Below are 18,258 nucleotides of genomic sequence, written 5' to 3' on the forward strand. Positions count from 1 at the left end.
ATCTATATCTCTCGTTCTCCTTTCCCCTGATTCTCAGTCTGAAGAAGGATCTTGACCTGAAACGTCACCTATTTCTTTTCTCCAGAGATGCTGCCTGACCCACTAAGTTACCCCAGCTTTTTGTGTCTGTCTTCGGTTTAATTAGCATCTGCAGTTCCTCCCTACACATTAATTTGTCCAACGTCTCCTTACAGTTAGTATCCTCTAATCCAGGCACCATCCTGCTCAACCTCTTCAAACCCTCTCCAAAGCAGTTCCGCATCTTTCCTGCAATGGGAACCTCAACATGTGTCAGAGGTTCGTTCTGTTACAAGGAAAACGTTATTCCGGTCTCTGAAGTAATGCTTATTAGATTAATTTTGATGACAGTTTTAATCTTCCCCATGAGCAGAAACATCTTGACATCCAACCACCCGAACCTCCTGGAGACAAATGCTGGAATCTGAACGGAAAACAAAGAGCCGGACTAACTCAGCAGGTTCGTGGAGGGAACAGACAGACTGGGGAAGGGTCTCACCCCGAAATGCCATCTCTAAAATCATTCGTACATAAACATAATTAGAAAAAAAACATGTCAAGATGTGGTCTGTAGTGCAAGATGTGGTCTGTAGTGTTCTGTTGCCGAGCTGGCATGAAAGGAAACATGCAGGTACAGCAGGCAGTGAAGAAAGCCAATGGAATGTTGGCCTTCATAACAAGAGGAGCAAAGAGGTCCTTCGGCAGTTGTACAGGGCCCTAGTGAGACCGCACGTGGAGTACTGTGTGCAGTTTTGGTCTCCAGATTTGAGGAAGGATATTCTTGCTATTGAGGGCATGCAGCATAGGTTTACTAGGTTAATTCCCGGAATGGCGAGACTATCATATGTTGAAAGACTGGAGCGACTAGGCTTGTATACACTGGAATTTAGAAGGATGAGAGGAGATCTTATCGAAACGTATAAGATTATTAAGGGGTTGGACACTTTAGAGGCAGGAAGCACGTTCCCAATGTTGGGGGAATCCAGAACAAGGGGCCACAGTTTAAGAATAAGGGGTAGGCCATTTAGAACTGAGATGAGGAACAACTTTTTCAGTCAGAGAGTTGTAAATCTGTGGAATTCTCTGCCTCAGAAGGCAGTGGAGGCCAATTCTCTGAATGCATTCAAGAGAGAGCTAGATAGAGCTCTTAAGGATAGCGGAGTCAGGGTGTATGGGGAGAAGGCAGGAACGGGGTACCGATTGAGAATGATCAGCCATGATCACATTGAATGGTGGTGCTGGCTCGAAGGGCTGAATGGCCTCCTCCTGCACCTATTGTCTATTGGGGTTGTGCAGGTCGGTTCAAGAACCTGATGGTTGTCGGAAGGTAGCTGTTCCTGAACCTGGTGGTGTGGGACTTCAGACTTCTGCACCTCCTCCTGCCTGAAGGTAACAGCGAGAAGAGGGCATGGCCATATGGCTGGGATTCTTGATGAAAGATGCCATCTGCCCAAGACAGCGTCTCATGTAGATGCTTTCGATGATGGGGAAGGCTGTGCTCATGATAGACTGGGCTAAGTCCGCCACTCTCTGCAGCCTCTTGTATTCCTGTGCGTTGGAATTACTGCACCAGCCATGATGCAAACATGAAGCAACATGATAACCGCTGGTCCAACCTCTGAAACCAGGTTCTGGATCAGATGGTGGCTCAGAATGTTGTTGGGTCTCTCTCAGGGTGAACCTGTTGAGAATCAACATGAGGGAGTGCCCCTCACTGCCCCTCCCACAGTGCGGCGCTCCCTCAGTACTGCCCCTCCCACAGTGCGGCGCTCCCTCAGTACCGCCCGTCCCACAGTGTGGCGCTCCCTCACTGCCCCTCCCACAGTGCGGCGCTCCCTCACTGCCCCTCCCACAGTGCGGCGCTCCCTCACTGCCCCTCCCACAGTGCGGCCCTCCCTCACTGCCCCTCCTACAGTGCGGAGCTCCCTCACTGCCCCTCCCACAGTGTGGCGCTCCCTCACTGCCCCTCCCACAGTGCGTCGCTCCCTCACTGCCCCTCCCACAGTGCGTCGCTCCCTCACTGCCCCTCCCACAGTCAGGGCCGTTTTTACAGCATTATGGGCCCTCGGGCAAAGCAGTGTACTGGGGCCCCTACCGTTACTCTCCCCCACCCCCCTTTCCCTACCAGCCCCCCCTGTCGTGCCGGCGAAAAGCACAGCGATGGACTTAGGGTGCTACATTGTTGCAAAAAGCACTTACAGATCGCTGTGAGAAGCACTTAGGGACCGAAAATGTTGCGAAAAAAGCACTTATTGAACCTACATTTTTAAAGTAGTATTTATTTATTGCAAGTCACTTAATATACACAGATCAGCATGGGGCCCCTATGCTCGTGGGCCCCCGGGCAAGTGCCCATCAGGCCCTTGCGTTAAGACGGCCCTGCCCACAGTGCGGCGCTCCCTCACTGCCCATCCCACAGTACGGCGCTCCCTCACTGCCCCTCCCACAGTGCGGCGCTCCCTCACTGCCCCTCCCACAGTGCGGCGCACCCTCACTGCCCCTCCTACAGTGCGGCGCTCCCTCACTGCCCCTCCCACAGTGCGGCGCTCCCTCACTGCCCCTCCTACAGTGCGGCGCTCCCTCACTGCCCCTCCCACAGTGCGGCGCTCCCTCACTGCCCCTCCCACAGTGCGGCGCACCCTCACTGCCCCTCCTACAGTGCGGCGCTCCCTCACTGCCCCTCCCACAGTGCGGCGCTCCCTCACTGCCCCTCCCACAGTGCGGCGCTCCCTCTCCAGCTCCGCCGGGGGACGGGACGGGACGGGCGCTGTGCAAACGCTGCTGCGGCCGGGGAAGTAGCTGATTCCGCCCGCAGATGGAGCCCGTTAACCGGCCGCCGCTGCGGACACAGCCCGATGCCGGCACGGCTCTGCACGGCACAGCACAGCTCGCTGCCCGGGAGCGCTGGAGGGGGAGCGAGGCGAGCCGATGCGATCTGATCCCGGCCGGCCGGCATGCTGCACCGCTGCAGGAAGGGCTCCTGTCTGATCCTCGGCGCCGCCGCCAACCTCCTCACTCTGCTCTACATCGCCTGGCTGGTCAACTACCTCAAGGTGCAGCCCCCGCCGGCCGAGCTGCCCCCGGAGCCCGACAGCCGCCCGCTGGAGCAGAGGCTGCAGCGTCTGGAGACTCTGGTCAGGCAGCATCTGGAAGGTAAGATCTGGAGCTCCACACCTCACAACACCTTTTGCCAGACCTCAGACTGGGTCACCTTTTGCCCCAGAGATGCACGTCTCTCACTCTGGTACCAGACCTCAGACTGGGTCACCCGTAGCCCCGAAGAGATGTGAGTCTTCAACCTCTGGTACCAGACCTCAGACTGGGGGCAGGTAATCTTTTGCCCCAGAGATGCACGTCTCTCACTCTGGTACCAGACCTCAGACTGGGGGGCAGGTCATCTTTTGCCCCAGAGATGCACGTCTCTCACTCTGGTACCAGACCTCAGACTGGGGGGCAGGTCATCTTTTGCCTCGAAGAGATGTGAGTCTTCAACCTCTCATCCCAAACCTCAGACTACAGATGGGTCATCCGTAGCCCCGAAGAGATGTGAGTCTTCAACCTCTGGTACCAGACCTCAGACTAGGGACATGTAAGAAAATAACTGCAGATTCTGGTACAAATCGAAGGTATTTATTTCACAAAATGCTGGAGTAACTCAGCAGGTCAGGCAGCATCTCAGGAGAGAAGGAATGGGTGACGTTTTGGGTCGAGACCCTTCTTCAGACTAGGTACAGGTCATCTTTTGCCCCGAAGATGGAAAGCTGCATTAATCCAACTCTCCTCATACCCCATCTCTCTGACCCTAATGCCCCCTTAACACTAAAGCCCCCAGTAACCCCTTGACCTTAGAATTGACTTTTATTGTGACAGTAAAATTGTGAATGTGATCCTGAACATCGCAATCGTGTGTTGGAAAAAAATTCCACAAACTCTATAATAGAACAGTACAGCCCAAGTACAGGCCCTTTGGCCCACAATGTCTGCACCAAATGTGATGCTAAGTTAAATTAATCACCTTTGCCTGCACGTGATCCATAACCCTCCATTCCCTGCATATCCAGGTGCCTGTCTAAAAGCTTCCGAAAAGCCACTCTTGCATCTGCCTCCACCACCACCCCTGACAGCGTGCTCCACCCACCCACACACCACTCTCTGTGTAAAAAATGTGCCCCAAACATCTTTGAACTTTTCCCCTCTCACCTTAAAGCCATGGTCCTTGACATTTCCATCCCGGAAAAATGTTCTGACTGCCTCCCCTATCTATGCCTCACTTAATTTTAAATGCATCTACCTGCAACCTCTGACACTGTAGAGCAAGCCCTGCATGAACCCAGGGAGGGTATGTATGGAGTGAGCGAGAATATTTCCCAGGACTGGAGGGTTCAAGTTATGTGGAGAGGTTGGATCGGTTGGGGCTGTTTTCTCTGGAACGCAGGAGACTGATGGGTGACCTTTTAGAGATTAAAATCATGAGGGGCACAGATAAGGTGGATGGTCACAATCTTGTCCCCAAAACTAGGGGTTAAGAGCTAGAGGATATAGATTTAAGGAGATTTAAGGAGAGAGGGGAATGAGTGGCAACTATTTCATGCAGAATGTGATGAAGGTGAACAAACTGCCAGAGTAACTAGTTGAGGCAGGTACAATAACAACATTTAAAAGACATTTGGACAGGTACTTGGATAGGAAAGGTTTAGATGTGGGCCAAATGCAGGCAAATGGAACTAACTGAGGACGACACTGTGGTTGGCATGGATGAGTTGGGCTGAAGGGTCTCTCTCTGTGCTGTATATCTGAATGAGAGGAATGAAGGGTGTGGGCAATGAGTCAGAGGGGAGAGGAAGGAGTTGAGATGGTCTGGGACACAGTAAATAAAAGGAAAGTAGGATTGGGGAGAATGGTTGGCATGGACTTGTATCTGTGCAGTATCTCCCTGTGACTCTATAATGTTGGCTGAAGGGAAGCAGAGAGTACAGGGATGGACAGTGAGTGGTTGTTAGGGGGCATGCTCTGCTGACGATGGGCCCCTGAGTGCTCACAACTTGGACTGTTTCCTCTGGAAGTCAAAGGTTGAGGGGAGACCTGAGAGAAGTATGTGAGATAATGGGAGACATAGATAGGATAGACGATCAGAAGAACCTTTTTTTTCAGGATGGAAATCTCAAGGACTGGAGGGCAGACTTAAAGTGAGATGGCAAAGTTTAAAGGAGATGTGCGGGGTGAGTTGTGTGTGGTGGGTGCCTGGAATGCGTTGCCAGGCATGGTGGTTGGAGGCAAATACGACAGTGTCTCAGAGGCTTTTAGATAGGCACGTGGATATGCAGCGAATGGAGGGATATGGGTCACGTGTTGGCAGAAATGATCTGGTTAACTTGGCATCATGCTTGGCACAGACACGGTGAGCCAAAGAGCCTGTTCCTGTGCAGTACTGTTTTATAACATAATAAAAATGACCCGCAAATGCTGGTTTATACCAAAGATAGACACAAAACTTTGGAGTAACTCAGTGGGCCAGCCAGCTTCTGGAAAAAATGGATAGATGACGTTTCAGGTTGGGATCCTTCATAAGACTCTGTTCAGAACAGTTCCGTGTTCTATGCTCTCCTACTTATAGGCTTGTGACTCAAGCTCATCAATTCCATCCCTCGTGCTCTGTCTCCACATTGAGCGGTCGTGGGCCACAGATTGGGTTTTGCACTGTTATGGTTACCTCGTATTACTGTTATTAATTTATGGTATAATTGATTATGATGTATTATCTGTGCAGGTTGTTCCATTTATGAGCTTGTTAACCTGCAGCGATTAAGAATTTCACGGTCCTGTTGTCGGCAGGTATGACAATCAATCACTCTGGACCATTGAATTGCCAGCAGTCAATGAGAATGTTGTATTTTATTCAAGGAGGCTTTGAGGAATCCTTAAATCTATTCCACCCCCACTTTATCATCGTATGGGGTGCTCCGCATTGCAGTGTTGTGACTGCACTATCTTATGCTCCCAAATGTGTCAGAGTGATGGGTGCGGTAGATCTATTTGCCTCTGAGTACCGGGATTTACGGGCTTGAGTTACAGGGAGAGTTGAGTTGAGTTTAGTATATAGTCACGTGTGCCAAGATATAGTAAAAAGCCTTTGTTGTGTGTTAACCAGGCAATGTTAAGGCAATACATGATTACAATCGAGCCATCCACAGTGTGGAAATACTTGATCAAGGGAATAACGTGGATAACGTTTAATGCAAGATAAAGTCCAGTGGACTTTTTCCTGGGACTGTTTTCTTTTGACCCCAGGAGGCTGCGGGTTGACCTCGTTGAAGTGTACAGACCATGAGGGGCAGGGAGAAAGTGAACACTCACTATCTTTTCCCTCAGGTAGAGCACCTGAAAATTTTCCCTAAAAATAGAGAGCACAGGATTAAGATGAGAGGGATGAGATTTAAGAGGGACCTCAGAACAACTTTTTCATTCAGAGGGCAGACTGTATCTGGAATGAACTGCCAGAGGAAGCTATAGAACTGGATACATTTAAGTCTTTTAAAAGACATTTGGCTAGATATATGGATCAGAAGGGATTAGAGGGATATGGGCTAAATGCAGGCAATTGCGATTTGCCGAGGATGCCAACAGTTTGACATGGACAAAGTATGGACATAATGCTGTACAGATCTATAACGCTAGCCATTCATCCGCCCTAGTTCCTGCTAGCCCATTGTCCCCGTTAAACCTGTTCCCTCCACCCGACTCGTTCAATCGTGGATGTGGCCCAGGTTCTGGTGCAACCACTAATCCCGGCAGCAACACTGCCTCACTGCTCCCGATCCCCTGGCGCTGCTTGTGTGGAGTTTGCACAGTCTCCCTGTGATCGCGTGAGTTTCCCCCCAGGTGCTACAGTTTCCTTCTATAGATGCGCCGGTCGGTGGGATAATTGTCCACTGGAGGTTGCCCCTGCCGTGTGGGGGATGGGTAGAGGTTGATGAGAATGTGGGGAGATTAAAAATTGGTCATTGTATGAATAATTGCCGGTTGCCATACACTAGTGTGCCCAAGAGCCTGTTTCTCTGCTGTGTGCCTCCCTCGGATTCTCACTCCCACACGATGAATGTACAGCCCAGAGCTCTCCATGTTCCCCGCTGATTTTGGTATTGATTTATCATTGTCACGTTTACCAGGACACATTTTGCATTGACTATTCAGTCAAATTGTACCAAACATGAGTACAATTCATCCATAAGCAAGTACAACAGACATTGCAAAGACTAAAATACCAGAGTGCAGAATATAGTGTTACAGCATTATAATATTATGGTTACAGAGAAAGTGCAGATAAAAAAAGTGCAAAAGCCACAATGAGGTAGGTTGGTGAATCGGGAGTACACACTAGCTTATGAGAGGACCATTCAGTCATCTGATAACAGCGGGGAAGAGGCTGTTACTGAATCTGGTAATACATACTTTCATGCCTTTGAATCTTCTGCCCAAAGAGAGAATGGCCGGGTTGTGAGTGGTCCTTGATTATGTTGGCTGCTTTGCCAAGACAGTGTGAAGTGTAAATGGAGTCGATGGCGAGGAGTCTGGTCTGTGTGATGAGCTGGGCTTTGTCCACAACTCTCTGCAATTTCTTAGTCTTGTGGCAGAGCTGTTCCCAAATCACACTGTAATACATCCCGAAAGAATGCTTTCCATGGTGCATCTGTGGGAGTTGGTAATAGTTGTTGGAGACGTGTCGAACTTCCTTTGTCTTCTGAGGAAGTAGAGATGTTGGTGTACTTTCTTGGCCATAGCTTAGATGTGGTTGGTCCACGATGGATCATTGGTGATGTTGACAGCCAGGTAGAGTTGCTGCCTTGTAGTGCCAGAGACCCGGGTTTGAGCCGATCTCCCTGTGACCGTGTGGGTTTTTCTGGGTACTCCAGTTACCTCCCACACTCTGAAGACGTACAGGGTTAATTGGCTTTGGTAAAAATTGTAAATTGTTCTGAGTGTGTAGAATAGTGCTTGTGTGCGGGGGGTGATTGCTGGTCGGTACGGACTCAGTGAGCCAAAGGGACTGTTTCAGCACTGTATCTCTAAAGTCAAACTCCTTATTTTTAAGCAGTGACCCTAGTTCTAGATCCTCACACTTTAGGAACCATCCTCTTCCCCCATCCATTCACTCAACATCGTTCAGAATGGTATTTGTTTCATTCAGCTCCTCTCTCACTCTGCTAAACTGTGTGGATACAAGCACAAGCCTTCCTGGTGAGCTGAACCCACATTTCCTGGCTTCCAGCCCTCTCTAAGCTGCTTCAGTCGGCAGCAGTCCCAGAAGGTAAAAATGGTCAGGCCTGTAGGGAGAGAGGCAGGGAGTGGGATGGATTGGAGAGTGCTCTTTCACAGAGCTAGGATGGGCTTGATGGGCTGAACGACCTCCTCCTTTGTTACACCGCTGTGGCTCTCAGCAGGATCAGGGCAATTTGGCCCATCGGCTCAGCATACTGCAGGAGCGTTGGCGAACGTGGGCAAGGCAGGGAGAGAGTGTGATCCAGGTGTGCCGTTGAGTACGGTCTTTATGCAAACCGTTGAGTGTTTCCCTCTCTGTTGCAGTTGAACGCGCCCTGCTTCACAGTGAAGCTTTGTTGAGCAGGGAATCAGTAACACAGGTTCTACACAGATGGCAGTAACTCTCCAGGCATAAATCAGGATGAAGACCATGAACGTCACAATCTCTAACATCTCGGCTGAAATAAATTCTCTTGGGATTTATGAAAACCTGAAGGAATGTGAAGAAAATTTATTAGTGCCGGAATGTTTCAGCAGCCCTCCTTGCATGGTGCAGGGTCCGGGGCTATGAATGGTGAGGGAGAGCTCCCTGGAACCTCTCAATTGCTGCATAAAACACTTTTACTATCATTGTAACCAGCAGATCCCATTGATCTAGAATTCAAGACACACAGCTGGGAATTAGAGTCATAGAGTCACACTGCCAACAGGCCCTTTGGCCCAACATGTCCATGCTGACCAAGCAGGTCCCATTTCTTGTGTCGCCAAGCTTCTGACAGATCGATCCATGTACCCAAATGTTGCCCCCCTGGCTTCATTTAAATCTTACATCTACGCCGTCCAATTCTTGTTTCCCCTGCCCTGGGAAAAAGACTCTGTGATTTCACCCTCTCCATTCCCTTCATGATTTTATACTCTTCTAAAAGATCTGGAGGTCGGGATGGAAGCGGGGCAGCTGGAGGTGGTGAGGCAGCAGCTCCACCCCCGCGTCACCGTGCCGGCCTGGATTCCTCCAAGCGTTCCTGAACAGGTTGTAACACAGAGGGTGGAAATGCATGAGAAGCGGCATCAGGTCATGTTTCCGCCTGTGGATGGGGATGAAAGGCAGGTGTTGAGGGTGTGCCCGCTGCTCGTGTTGCTGAGAGGAAACGCAGGGTGAAGCGTGTCTGGTCTTGCAGTGATTCACGCTTGCTGGAGGCGTGCAGATACAGAGAGGTGGGCCTCTGATTCTGCAAGCCCACCCCACCAGTGGGTGAGGTATTGCCACAGGCTACGTGGTGGTGTCGAGCCTCGAGCACTCCCTGCCTGTTGCTTTAGTGCTTTCCTGAACCCTTTTGTATCTTTGCCATGAGCATGGTTAACATGAGCAAAACACAAAGTGGTGGAGGATCTCAACAAGGTCAGGCAGCATCTGTGGACACATGGCGTTTTGGGTTGGATCCCCTCTTTAGACTCTTTGGAGGGGGGAGGGGGAGAAAGCTGGAAAACAGAGGAGAGGATGGGACAAAGCCTGGCAAGTGATAGGTGGATACAGGTGAGGTGTGGGTGTGTGTTGGGGGAGGGGGTGATAGGCTGATGGATGGAGTCAGTGAGAAAGGCTGAAGGTGAAAAAGGGGAAAAAGAGTGTCAGATGAGAAGAGGAGTGAAATGTAAAGCCGGAAGGAGGTGTACGGGTGGAAGGGGACAGTGAGGCGGAGAAAGAGAGGGTATAAAAGGGAATTGAAGGACTTGGGGGCAGGAGGTGAGTGTTCGTTGGAGAAGTGAGGAACGGGTTGCCTGGGGTTCTGAACGATGGTGGGAGACGTGTGTGGCATTGGAATGGGGACAGGCAGGGGGGAGAGAGAGGTGGGGTAAAGTTCATGATAGAAATCCCAGGGATTAAAACCTTCTTTCTACCTTTCTGACCCCTACTCCGTCAGTCTGAAGAAGGGTCCTTTCCCTTCACAGATGGTGCCTGACCCGCTGAGTCCCTCCAGAGTTTGATGTTTGCTCACGATGCCAACATCTCCACTCTCTTGTATCTCGAATAGATATAGAATTTGCTGGGTTTTGATGAAGGGAAATAATTTTGTGTTTGGGGTTACTACATTTTATACAGAGTGCGTTACTGTCATTGTGGCCAACGTCACCGCGATCAGGTTTAATCTGGTGCAGTGAGATGTTTCAGTGCGGGAAGTAAAACTAAGCAAGATATTCACAGTGAACAGTAGGGCCCTGGGGAGTGTCATAGAGCAGTGGGACCTAGGAGTACGTACATAGTTCCCTGAAAGTGGAATCACAGGTAGAAGGGTTGGTGAAAATAGTGTCTGGCACGCTGATATTCATCAGTCAGGGAACTGAACTTAGAAATTGGAGGTATCACAAAATGCTGGAGTATTTTTGATGTGTGTTACTGTTGTACAATTCATTGATAGGGCCACGCCTGGAGTATTGTGTTCTGTTTTAGTCACCTTGCTCCAGTATCGGTGCGATGAAGTTTGAAAAGGATGCAAAGAGGATTTATGAGGATGTTGCCGGGACTTCAGGTTCTCAGCTTTCGGTTGGGGAGGTTAGGACTTTAATTGTTGGAGCTCAGGAAACTATGGGGAGATGTTACAGAGGTGTATAAAATCATGATGGTGAGAGACAGAGTGAATGCACAGAGTCTTTTTCCCTGGAGAGGAGAATCAAGAACTACGAGGCATAGGTTTAAGGTGAGAGGGAAAAGATTTAATAGGAACCCGAGGAGGAAGCTTTTCACTCAGATGGTGGTGGGTGTAAGGAACGAGCAGCTAGACGAGGTAATTGAGGCAGGTGCAATAACGACATTTAAAATATTTTTTATACAGTAATTCAAAAATAAACTTTACTCAGAATGCAAAATACTTACAAAACAATATCCATGCAAAACTCTTAATACATTTGCAGGTCCTAAACATTAAATAATGTCATATTCAGTAATGGCCTCACCTATCATTAGGCATTTGGAAGGGTACATGGGGAGGAAAGGTTTAGAGGGAAATGGGCCAAATGCAGGTAAATAGGACAAGCCGAGACAGGACACCTTGGTCGGCATGGACAAGTTGGGCCGAAGGGCCTGTTTCCGTGCTCCGTGACGTTATGACTATTATGTCCCTTCATTTCCCTAAAGATATTTTACCTCTGGTTCTTTCATTCAGAATTGCAAAACAAAATGTCGACCAACTGCTCTGAGGTCTGGTGTGCCTCGACATGTTCACACAGCCTGCTCTTCTCATTCATTAGAGGATTAAAAGCTCTGATGCTCCTTCTTTTCAATGTATCGGCGAGGAATGCGAGCCAGCTCTCTGCCAGGTTGTGCGGGGATACACAGGGAGCAGGCTGAGCCTCTGGAATGTGGCCCTGATTACCCCACGTTAGTGCTGCTGCAGGGTTCCTGCTGTCATCCTGGGCCGCTGAGGAACCGGAGCCGTGCATCAGACTGTCGACTAGCAAACGCTCGCAGCCTAGCTTAGCTTTACATGGTTTTATTTTCCAAAAATAAATGTAATCAATTATTTACAATAATATGTACAATACAAAAAAATACAAACAAACACAACACCATCATTCAGAGTAAAGCAAATATTCTGAAAAACGGAATATTAGATAATTACAGATAGACACAAAAAGTTGGAGTAACTCAGCGGGACAGGCAGCATCTCTGGAGAGAAGGAATGGGTGACGTTTGGGGTTGAGACCTTCCATCTCTTCAGAGATGCTGCCTGTCCCGCTGAGTTACTCCAGCTTTTTGTGTCCATCTTCGATTTAAACCAGCATCTGCAGTTCCTTCCTACACATTAGATAACTATATCCTTGTTAAGGATACATTCCACCCCCCACAGTGCCCAGCGTTCCAAGAACCCGCCCCTGGGCAGCACGTATTCCCTCTCTAAAACCACCCGTCCGCAGATGTAACCCCAGACAAGGGGCAGGCAGCCAGCTCGGGCGGAGCTCTCTTCCACCTGGCGCCGTGACTCGCGGATGGCCAGCTTGGCCAGACCAAGGAACAACCCAACCAGGACATCCTCTGCTCTACCCTCTCCCCTACACACAGGGTGTCCAAAGATGAGGATCGTGGGTGTGAAGTGCAGCCAGAAGGCAAGGAGCAGCCCCTTTAGATATTGGAACAGAGGCTGCAAACTCACACACTCCCTGTATGCATGATGTACTGGCAATGCTGGAGTATGTGTGTGAGCATGACTGTGCACGTAGAAATATGTGGCCACGTGTCATTTACTGGTAGACACAAAATGCTGGAGTAACTCAGCGGGACAGGCAGCATCTCTGGCGAGAAGGAATGGGTGAAGTTTCGGGTCGAGACCCTTCTGCAGACTGTTTTACTGGTCATTTATTGTCATTTACTGGTGTATGATCTGCTTGTTCATGTATGGCCACAAAATTTGTGCGTACATAAACCACCAGGGCAGCAGGCTTATTTTACTTCTGGGTGGTGCACGACAGGAAAGTTGGACTTTCGATCAGATGTGGTAGTGCAGTGATGTGGCAGTTAGTGCAGAGAGGTGCACAGCAATGCAGCAGTTAGTGCAGTGATGCACAGTGTTGCAGCAGTTAGTGCAGTGATGTGCAGTGACGTGGCAGTTAGTGCAGTGATGCACAGTGTTGCAGCTGTTAGTGCAGCGAGGCACAGTGATGCAGCTGTTAGTGCGGAGAGGTCCACAGCAATGCGGCAGTTAGTGCAGTGATGCAGCAGTTAGTGCAGTGATGCACAGTGTTGCAGCTGTTAGTGCGGAGAAGTGCGCTGCAATGTGGCAGTTAGTGCAGTGATACAGTGTTGCAGCAGTTAGTGCAGTGATGCAGTGTTGCAGCAGTCAGTGCAGTGATGCACAGTGTTGCAGCTGTTAGTGCGGAGAGGTGCACAGCAATGCAGCAGTTAGTGCAGTGATGTGCAGTGATGCAGCTGTTAGTGCAGCGAGGCACAGTGATGCAGCTGTTCGTGCAGAGAGATGCACAATGATGCAGCAGTTGGTGCAGAGATATACATTAATGCATCTGTTAATACATAACTGGGCATCGCCTGTAAATACTGACACACTCCCCAGGACCCATGTTCGTACAGACACACTCCACGGGACCCCTTGTAAATACTGCCATAATCCTGATGCTGTAAATTCAATTCCAATGCTTTTTTTTCTTCTAAAAGTGGTATTTCTAGAAATTTTTAGTTGCTGCAATCTCAACACCAGCGACAGTAATGGTCATTAATAGTATTGCAAGACATGTCTGTAAAAAGCTAATGTCGGTGTGAATGCTCCTAATCATCTCACCTCCTGAAAATGCCAGGACCCTGTAAATGTTAACACTCTCCCAGGGACCACTGTAAATACTGACACAGTTCTGGGAACCCTTTGTAAATACCGGCACACTCCCAGGTACTTGTGTAAATATGAACACACTCCCCAGGATTCCCTGTAAATACTGGCACACTCCCAGGGACCCACTCCAAATACCGACACTCTCATAGACCCATGATGACTAATGAATAATGACACACCTCCCCAGGACCCCGTGTGAATACGAACACAATCCTCGGGACCCCCCTGTAAATACTCACACGCTCCCAGTGAACCCCTGTGAACACTGCCACACCCCCAGCGACCCTCAGTAAACGCTGATATACTCCCCGAGACCCCCTGTAAATGCAAACACAACCCTCGGGATCCCCTGTAAATACTGACACACACCTGCTGATTCCTTGTTGGCCGGCGAGATGAATGAAAGTCTCTTGGATTGGGAAGTGAAAGGTTGTTAGAGTTATAGAGAGTGATGGAGCGTTGAAACAGGCCCTTTGGCCCAACTTGCCCACACCGGCCATCATGCTCCAGCTGCACTAGTCCCACCTGCCCGCGTATGGCCCATATAGTTCCAAACCTGTCCTATCCATGTACCTGCCTGTTTCTTAAATGTTGGGATAGTTCCAGCCTCAACTACCCCCTCTCTCAGCTTGTTCCATTCACCTACCACCCTTTGTGTGAAAAAGCTACCCCTCAGATTCCTGATAAATCTTTTCCCCATCACCTTAAACCTATGTCCTCTGGTCCTTGATTGACCTATACTAGGCAAGAGACTCTGTGCATCTACCTGATCCATTTCTCTGATGATTTTATACACCTCTATTAGATCACTCCTCATCCTTGTGCGCTCCAAGGAATAGTCCGAGCCTACTCCTGGCAACACCCTCGTAAATCTTTTCTGTGCCCTTTCCAGCTTAATAACATTTTTCCTATAGAATGGTACCCTGAACTGAACACAATACTCTCAATGTGGCCTCACCAACGTCTTATACAACTGCTTATGCAATGTCTATACTTATGACCTCCCAACTTATATACTCAATACTCTGACTGATGAAGACCAATGTGACTTTTTGACCACCCTATTTACCTGCAACTCCACCTTCGAGGAACCATGCACTTGCACTTCTAGATCCCTCTGCTCTACAAAGCTCCCCAGAGGCCGACCATCTACTGTGTAGATCCTGCCCTTGTTAGACTTCCCAAAATGCAACACCTCACAATTCTCTGTATTAAATTCCATCAACCATTCCTTAGCCCATCTGGCCAATCGATCAAGATCCTGCTGCAATTTTTCCCAACCATCTTCACGATTTGAAAACCACCCACTTTTGTATCATCAGCAAACTTGCTAATCTTGCCATGTACGTTCTCATCCAAATCATTGATGTAGATAAGATGACAAACAGTAACGGGCCTAACACCGAATCCTGAGGCACACATCCACTCACAGTTATAGTTGCTGTTAAAGTTCATTTCTGTGGAATCAAGACCACGCAGGGATCACATTCTGTTAAATTGAACGACTAGAGTTCATTCAGATGTAGAAAACACACAAACTGTGCTTATAATGATGCAAATGATTGCTGCAAGCACAGGTAAAGTACTGCATGGTTTTATGTTAACCTGCCTGTCCTTAATGAGTTCCTGCACTTGTTGCTTTTGAAGTAAGGCGTCTGGTTAGTGTCCATCTGGAGTAATTGCCTTCACATCTGGAGTCGCAAGCTCCACATCTGGACAAACGTGGCTACATGTTCGGTGCTGGTCGGCGCTACCAAACCGACTGAGCTTCTGAAGCTGGAACTCCCAGTTGCTGGCCATACTATCTCCCCTCCCCATTCCCGTACTGACTTGTCCATTCTTGACCTCCTCCACTGCCAAACCGAGGCTGCACACAAACTGGAAGAACAGCACCACACTCCACTTGGGCAAGCTTACAACCCAACAGTATGAATTCTCCAATTTCAGGTCCACTCCCACCACACCCTTTCCATCGATCCAGCTCCCTTCCCTCCTCACACACACCCTTCGTTCCACTCCCCCTGCCCTTGTCACCCAGTTACTTTTCCCTTCTCCACTTAAGGTCATAAGTGATAGGAGTAGAATTAGGCCATTCGGCAAATCAAGTCTACTCCGCCATTCAATCATGACTGATCTATCTCTCCCTCCTAACCCCATTCTCCTGCTTTCTCCCCATAACCTCTGACACCCGTACTAATCAAGAATCGATCTATCTCTGCCTTAAAAATATCCACTGACTTGGCCTCCACAGCCTTCTGTGGCAAAGAATTCCACAGATTCACCACCCTCTGACGAAATAAATTTCTCCTCACCTCCTTCCGAAAAGAACATCCTTTAATTCTGAGGCTATGACTTCTAGTCCGAGACTCTCCTACTAGTGGAAACATCCACACCGCATCCACTCTATCCAGGTTTTTCACTGTTCTGTATGTTTCAATGAGGTCCTCCTCATTCTTCTAAACTCCAGTGAGTAGAGGCCCAGTGCCAACAAAAACTCATCGTAGGTTTCCCTACTCATACCATACATTTCCTCTATACACTCATCTCCCACCGCTCCCTACTCTGGGTCTGCCCTTTGTAACCCCCCTCCCCCTTCCCCTAGGTTCCCTTCCACCCACCGTCCCTCCCTCTGAATCTACATTGCACTCCCCTGCTTTTCTCTCTGATCAGGTTCCACCATCTGCACTCTTTTGTCTTCGCCACTTATCACTCCCAGCCCCAGTTACTCTCTCCACCGTTTTATCCCTCACCTGACTCATCCACCAATCACCCCTCCTCACCTGGATCCATCTATCACTTGCCAGCTCTTTTTAGATGAGAAATACGGTGTGGAAACAGGCCCTTCGGCCTACCGAGTCCGTGCCGACCAGCGACCCCTGCACACAATAGGGACAATTTACAATAATACCAAGCCAATTAACCTGTAAATCTGTACGTATTTGGAGTGAAGGAAACCACAGATCCCGGAGAAAATCCATGCGGTCACAAGGAGAACATACCAACTCCGTACAGTCACAGTCAGGATCGAACCCAGTTCTCTGGCGCTGTAAGGCAGCAACTCTACCACTGCGCCACCGTGCCACTCATCCTTTGTCCCATCCCTTCCCCTCACCACATTCTACTAATTTTCACCCCCCTATTCCATCAGTCTGAAGATAGGTCCCAACCCGAAATATAATTTCCCTCCACAGATCCTGCCTGATCCGTTGGGTTCTTCCAGCACTTTGTCTTTTAACTCAAGATTCCAGCATCTGACTTCTCTTGTGTGTCTTGCTTCTGAAATTCATGAAGTTAAGTCAACGCAAAAACTTGGATCAGAGAAGAAGGTGTCATTGTCATTATGTAGCCCTGTTAAAAGGGGATGAATTTGTCGCCAATTGTGTTTCCTTTCGGCGGAGTATTCATTGGTTGTGGATCATGCTTCTCGGGTGTGATGCAGAAACCAAACACCAAAGTCCAACTCATCCATGCCGACCAAGGTGCCCCATTTAAGCTGGTCCCACATACCCACGTTTTCCCCATATCCCCCTAAACCTTTCATATCCATGTACTGTCTAAACATCTTTAAATGCTGTTGTTCACCTGCCTCAACTGTTCCAGAAACCCACCCTGCATGCCAAAAGCCGCCTTCACCACTCTATCTACCCACAATGGTCCTGACACGAAACATCACCTATTCATTTTCTCCAGAGATGCTGCCCGTCCCGTTGAGTTACTCCAGCACTTTGTGTATTTTTGTGTAAACTAGCATCTGCAGTTCCTTGTGTCTACCTGCAATGCCACTCTCAGTGAAATATGTACCTCATTGACGGAGTTCTGATGTTTTAGCTGAAGGCTTGAATTTGAGGAATTGAAGGACCAGCGTGTGATGTGACAACAATTTTCCATCTTTTGCACTGCTTCTCTCAAACCTGCACCGGTTTCAGAGGGGGAGAGTGAGATAGGTGGAGATAGAGAGATAGAGATAGATAGAGAGATATTTTCTATATATATATATATGTGCGTATGTGTATTTATAGGTAGAGAGGGAGAGAAAAAGGAAGCAGAGCTCGGGGCTGGGAGCAATTCGACTCGCTGTGCTTTGAACTGGACTCTTGTCATTGCCCACAGAACCTGAGCCCAATTTAATAAATTGTGAGGCTCAGTGAGTGGTGCGTTCATGGTGGGGGAGGGGAATGCAGGTTGAGGGAGGGGAGAATGGAGGTGGGGGAGGGGAATGTTGGGGGGAAGGGGAGGAAAGGAGAGCACGGGAGGGGCATGCGGGGGAGAGTGCGGTGCGGAGGGGAGTGTAGGGGGAGTGGAGGGAGGGGAGTTGGAGGTGAGGGGTTTTGGGGGGTAAATGGGGAGTGGAGTGCAGGGTGTGTAAGGGCGGGGGAGGGAGTAGTGCAAGGGGGCAGGGCGGGGGAGGGGAGAGCGTGGAGAGGGGGTGCGGGGAGGGGGGGGAAAGCAGGGAAGATGGGAGCTCAGGGGAGGGGAAGAGTGTAGAGGAGAGGATAGCAGGTGAGGGGTGCGGAGGGGAGGGGAGTGCGGGGGAGGGTACTGTGGAGTGTTGGCAGAGTGTGGGGTGATACACTGTAACTCCAGTGAAGACTCATTCACTATCAGTTACTCGTCTGCAAAATTGACCTTCAAGCTGTTGGATTCATGTCCA

General features: G+C 49.3%; 1 protein-coding gene across 1 annotated transcript in view; it reads left to right on the plus strand.

The window, feature by feature from the left end:
• The first annotated feature begins 2,786 nt into the window (after positions 1 to 2,786).
• Positions 2,787 to 18,258, plus strand: part of LOC144602315 (polypeptide N-acetylgalactosaminyltransferase 18-like) — a 47,638-nt gene continuing 32,166 nt past the window's right edge. The window contains exon 1 of the mRNA XM_078415268.1: positions 2,787 to 3,171. Within this exon, the coding sequence (XP_078271394.1) occupies positions 2,973 to 3,171 (199 nt within the window). The 5' untranslated portion in view covers positions 2,787 to 2,972. The remainder of the gene's footprint in view (positions 3,172 to 18,258) is intronic.

Source organism: Rhinoraja longicauda, chromosome 18 (genome assembly GCF_053455715.1).
Source record: "Rhinoraja longicauda isolate Sanriku21f chromosome 18, sRhiLon1.1, whole genome shotgun sequence".
NCBI lineage: Eukaryota > Metazoa > Chordata > Chondrichthyes > Rajiformes > Arhynchobatidae > Rhinoraja > Rhinoraja longicauda.